Source organism: Kryptolebias marmoratus, linkage group LG5, assembly GCF_001649575.2.
Source record: "Kryptolebias marmoratus isolate JLee-2015 linkage group LG5, ASM164957v2, whole genome shotgun sequence".
NCBI lineage: Eukaryota > Metazoa > Chordata > Actinopteri > Cyprinodontiformes > Rivulidae > Kryptolebias > Kryptolebias marmoratus.
In genome coordinates, this window is record NC_051434.1 from 16,549,205 (window position 1) to 16,554,912 (window position 5,708).

At 45.8% G+C, this 5,708-nt stretch overlaps 1 protein-coding gene across 3 annotated transcripts in view; it reads left to right on the forward strand.

Annotated features, from left to right (window-relative positions):
* Positions 1 to 5,708, forward strand: part of LOC108238761 (trafficking kinesin-binding protein 1) — a 17,079-nt gene extending 11,371 nt beyond the window's left edge. The window contains exons 14-18 of one of the 3 annotated variants that reach the window (XM_025006948.2): positions 2,462 to 2,580; positions 2,902 to 3,088; positions 3,828 to 3,933; positions 4,321 to 4,446; positions 4,695 to 5,705. In XM_025006948.2, the coding sequence (XP_024862716.1) occupies positions 2,462 to 2,580; positions 2,902 to 3,088; positions 3,828 to 3,933; positions 4,321 to 4,446; positions 4,695 to 5,286 (1,130 nt within the window). In that variant the 3' untranslated portion in view covers positions 5,287 to 5,705. Of the gene's footprint in view, positions 1 to 2,461; positions 2,593 to 2,901; positions 3,089 to 3,827; positions 3,934 to 4,320; positions 4,447 to 4,694 lie in introns of all 3 variants that reach the window. The other 2 variants (XM_025006947.2, XM_017421056.3) reach the window with 2 other exon arrangements.

Sequence of the window (5,708 nt, forward strand, 5' to 3'; positions counted from 1 at the left end):
GAGGGCGTGGGGGTGGGCGTGGGGGTGGGCCCGGAGGACCGGCGCTGGCGTGGAGAGGGAGAGAGGAAAGAGGTGGGCCCGGGACCGAGCTGGGGGCAAGAAGAGGAGGAGCGCGAGGGAGAGGAAGGAGACGCCCCTCACCCTGATGCTCTTCAACTCCTTCTGGTCTCTGATGCACCATCACAAGTCCAGCAGCTATTACAAAGACACGCAGCCCAGGGAGTGGCTGTAGACACGCCTCGGGGTTTGCTGTTGGCTTTTAAAGGGATAGTTCAGAGCTTTTCAAGTAGATGTAACAATAAATATCTTACCTGTTGTAGATAGCTCTTTGAACAGCCTGAGTACGGAGAAACAGAGTTGAATTCTGACCGGAATGACGAGCTAACGGCGAGTCCGAACAGGGCCAAGTCGAAACGTCTCCACTCTCTGAACATTCGAAGAAGTTTAAATCAAACACTGTTATATAAACTTTAGATCACCGCCATTTTCCCATAATGTGGTTGTTTACGTACGATCCGGTGGGGGGTCGCCAGCGTAAATAGCATCGGCTCCCGCAGGAGTAATCACGTAAAGCGAAACCGACGGAGGTGTAAAACATGACAAGTAGAAATTACACCAACTGCTCGACCATTTTTGATCTCCGTTGGTTTTGGTCCCATCGGACTAGCCGTTAGCTTGTCAGTCCGGTCAGAATTAAACTTTCAAACAAAACAATGGAGTCTGGTATCTACAAGGTCTCATAACCTTTTCGCTGAACCCCACTTTAAAATATCTGAACTATCCTTTTAACTAATTTTAACCTGTAGGGAAGCTAATTAAACCCAGAAACACAACATGACAGTCCTGTAAATGTTTTTACTCACTGCAGCTGTTTCGTCTTCAGTAACTTATATTTTCCCTGCATTAATTGTTGTTTTTGTGAGTCTGGGTTGATTAAAATCAGCGATTTTAAAACCTGTGCTGCCCTCTGCTGGTGTAAAATCATATTTCACATAAAATCCGCCAGCAACCCTAACCCTTGGTGTTACAACGATCCAGGCATCTGCTCGTTGGGACCTTATCTACACGTTTAAACATTTACCTTATATTTGTTTCATTATTATCCTTATTTGTGTTTCCTTTGTTATTCATGTGTTTTCTCCATGTGCACTCTTTTTTTTTGTTATCATTACACGTGGCTGTCTAATAAAAACTCTCATTTCTCATTTCACTGCACTTTTGTGTCGGTCCATTTCTCTTCACTTCGTTTGTTTGTCGCTTTTCGCACCTCAAGTCGAAGCTGGCATCTTTCTTTTCATTTGTTTTGCTTTATTTTTTTTTTCCTTCTTTGTAGATTTAATCCTAAGGATTAAAGAAAGTGGGTCTTTTTGTTGTTGTTTTTGTAGATGTTTCCCGTCTCATCCATTCTCAGCTGAAGCTGAAAAATGCAGAGTTCGGAGCTTTTAATCTGCAGTGAAGTGCTCTCCTTTTACCCACGTGCAAATCCCCCTCCCCTCCCTTCTCCTCCCTCCCAAGAGTTTTTAGAGCCTTTGGTGTGAAGCTGGCTGGGTGTTGGACATCAGGTTAACCATCGTCAGGAGGGAGGAAAAGCAGAGTAATAACCTCCACCAAGGAGGTTCTGTTTTCTGTAGCTTCTGTTCGTAAAAGTTTTGAACAGATTTTCATGAAATTTTCAGGAAACATCAAACATAGAATCAAAGGTCAAAGGTCAAGGTAACAGATGAGCCCATGTCTAACTCTGCAGCTGTATAACAGGATCATTAAACTGTGCAGCTGGACACCTCATGGGACATGGGTGATCACCACTGATTTCAAGGAGACGGGGTCAAAAATCAAGCCCACAGATGATCTTGTGCTCCAACTATGTAAGCATGTAACGGAGGAAAATTAACTGCACAGCTGGACACCTCATTGGTCAAAGATGATGCCTGTTTGTTTCAACGTTCATGGGGTCAAAGGTCAAGGTCACAGGTAACCCCTTTGTTAAAACCTTCTCTCTGCTCCTACATGTGACCCTTCTGTTTCCTCCACCAAGGAGGTTCTGTTTCCGGTTGTGTAGGTTTGTTTTTCTGTCTGTCAGCAAAGATCAGGTAAAAACTAAAGAACAGATTTGGAGGAAATGTTGGTGTTGAAACAAGAAACGATGGGTTCAATTATTTTTTTAATCACGCTGTGGCCTTAGTGGAGGTTTGCACCAGCACAACGCAGACAAATATATTATCATTAAGCTCTTTTATTCAACGTCCTTCTAATATTTCAGTTTAGCCCTGCATTAACATTGCTAACACAAACTATTACTCATTTCTTATTGGTATTTCTTATTTAAAAGCCTTCTAAGATCATCGCCTGAAACCCCCGGATGCCGAAATGCATCTAGCCGTAAAGACCTTTGAATATGTTTTTGTGTTGGATGGTGTGCGTGTTCCAAAGTGCTGCGGTGACGTTGGTTTCTGTCCACCAGGCTCAGCCATCCTGCACCAGTGGCAGCAGCTGGCGCAGCCTCACCTGGGGGTGATCCTGGACGCCAGGCCGGGCGTGGTGCCAAAAGGCTACAGGCCCCTCGAGCTGGAGCTGGAGCAGGTCCGTGCGCAGGTTTGTTTGGCGTTCGTGCAAATGTTGATTCTCGCTGATGGTTTGAAAGGCTGGCCGCTTTTTAAATTCGATCCAAATTAGCTGAAGGGGACGGGAAATTTGGGCAAGCGCAGCGAAAAAAAACCCACATCGTGACTCAGAGCACTTTAGGGAATTTACCGAAACAGTTTGGAGATAATAGAGTGAAATGTTTGCAGGGAGGTGACTTTCTAACCACTTTACAGGCTGTTACAGTTTGTTTATTAGTTCAAAAACAAGCAGATTTTGGATTTGGACCCCCCCCCCCTCTCTCTCTCTCTGCTGCTGCAGGTGTACCCGTGGGGTGGTTTTGAGGAGGATGAACCAGGAGAGCAATACTTCCAGAACCTGCCCACCTCCTCAGCTGTCGCCTCTCCGGCCGTGGCCCCCACTGCCAACGCAGGCGCAGCCAGCCTCGGCCCGCCCTCTCCGCCCTCTCCAACGCCGTCACCGCATCTCAGCAACACTGATGGAATGGGTGAGGATTCACAGCATCCTCACAGAGGAGACTGGACCTGTTTGGAAACTGAATTTGTTCTTTTGGCCTCTAAAAGTTACAGGTATATGATAAATCTGAGAGGAAGCAGACTGAGGAAATATTTAGTTTTATATGCGGGAAGGCTCGAGTACGCAAGAACAGATGATTTTCAGTGAATCACTATGGATTTGGTAGGTGAAACATAGACAAACAAAACAGTCCATCTTTGGGCTGCAATAACAAGAATAAATAAGTCATCTTAACTAGATTTTTTAAAAACAAGACCTGGATTAAGAAAACTGTAGCTGGTGATGGAAAAATCCTTCATTTGGTGAAGAAAAATAAACATTTCCAGCATCTGTCCAAATGAACAATACAGGAGTAAGGCATAGCATCCATCCATCCATCCATCCATCCATCCATCCATCCATCCATCCATCCATGAAATTTTACCTGTAGTTCAGGTTTTACTATGTTTTATCTTTTAAAAGCTTTCACTTTTTATTACAGCCAGTTATTTTCTTTAAATTAGCTGTAAAGTAAATAAAAGAAATGCTATAAAAAGTCACTTTAAACCAATCAAGCTGCTGTAAATACTTCACATTGTGAGAAGACCAAGGGGTAAATATGACGGACATGGCCCAGTCCAAATATCTCCTCATCAGATGGTACATTCAAACCAGTTTTAATCACCGTGCTTGAAAACTGACGATCCTCTTTGGGTTTGTGTGACTTTCAGCGGCGTACTTCCCTGGTAAATGCATGGCCCACACTAGCTCTACCTACACCTTCACAACCTGCCGGATCCTCCACCCAACAGACGAGCAGACACGGGTCACGCCCAGGTAACGCACAGCCTCTGCTGGTGCTCAGTGATGTAGGATTGAAGTACGTTTTTGTACCCATTTCATCTGCCAGAACTCATTTATATTAAATAAGCTTTTGCTTTCTGCCTTAAATGAGATGTTCTTTTTAAAATATACATAACTGCACTAAACGCACCATCTAGCCTAATATAATAATGTTGTTTAATTTCATTATACTTTGAGAGGCGAACATTTAGTTTGGTTTTTGCTTGACAGAGGAAAGTTGCTAAATAATACATGCAGATGGTTCCAATTTAAAGCCACTCAACTGCACTTTAGGCTTTTTACTGTCAATAAAACTCCAACGTTAAAGTGTTAAATGAGCTAAAAGTTTTTGTAACCTCGTCTGATTCTCATTTATTCCAGTTTGAACCCGATCCCTGCGTCGTCCTCCTGCGTGATGACCTGCGGCCTGTTGGGTACCCCCGCTGCTACTCCGTGCACGCCACGCAGGCTCAGTCTCAGGCCCTCCGAGTCCTCAACCAACCTCAGGCAAGGCACCGCACGAGCTGCCGCTGTCAGCTCCGATCTCAAATCAGATCTTATTCTCACCGCTCAAAAACGAAAAAGTTAAATAAGTGAGTTTAACTGCTAGGTTCATCTTCACGTCTGTTTGCTGAAACTAAACAAAGACAACTTGGTGAAGTTTACCACAAAAACGGGTTATAACAGGACACAAACTCAGATTTATTGATTAAAGATAAATGTTTTTGACTCATTTTTGGCTCGTGTCTGTGTAGAGATGGAACGCGCACCACCAGCACCTCCCTGGGGTTAGTGCGCCTCCTCCAGGAGAGAGGGATCTCTGCAGCCATGTATCACCAGAGCCAGGGCCTGGAGTACAGTCAGAGCAGTGCAGGAGTCCTCCTCAGCACCTATATTGCCCCAAACCGACGATCCAACCCCGACCCTCTGCGCCCGCCCACCCCTCCAAACTCTCCCACGAGGCCAGGCGCCTCGGCTGTGCCAACCTCCGCAGGCTTCGACTTCAAGAGCCCGTCCTACGACAACTTCCTGGCCTCCAAACCGGCGCGCTCCATTCTGAAGGAAGTGACGGGCATGAGAGGCCGGCAGAGAGGGAGGGACTGCGAGAGCCAAACCGACGTCAGCGTCACCGTCCACAACCTCAACCTGCTGGACAAGGTGAAGCGGCTGGGTGTGGCTGGAGCGCCACGGGGCAGGGCTGTGAGTTCAGGTCCCATCCTGGGGCCTTTGGGTGGCCTGCGCAGGTCTGGCTCTCCTTTCGGGCCGGACGGAATGAGGAGGAACCGGAGTTATCCAGCCATGGTTGGAGCCAGCATGGCCATGAAAGGCCCAGGGCCCCAGGAGTAGTCTGGACTGCTGCTGGACATGAGGGGGACCTAATCAGGAGACAGGCAGGGCTGAGGACTGGCTGCTGAGCGGTCACCTGGAGCCCAAACACAGACTCATGATGTTTGGACCATCCCAAAAAAACAACACGGCACTACGAGTTTCCAATCACTACTGTGCGTCTCCATAAACACTATTCACTGCAGTGCTTTTAAGAGGTGACTGATGCTTGAATAATAATAATAATAAACTAATTTAAATAGTTACAAATCTGAGTAGTTTTGTTTTCATGTGCCAAGTTTTTGAGAAATCTCTAAAATGAGACAAAGAACTTTTCAAAACAATCAACTTTCAACTTTTTTAGCATTCTGTTCAACAGATTGGCTTAAACTTTTTAAATTAATAAGGTTGCCATCGCTTAAGTCATGCAGCCCAGTTACTCC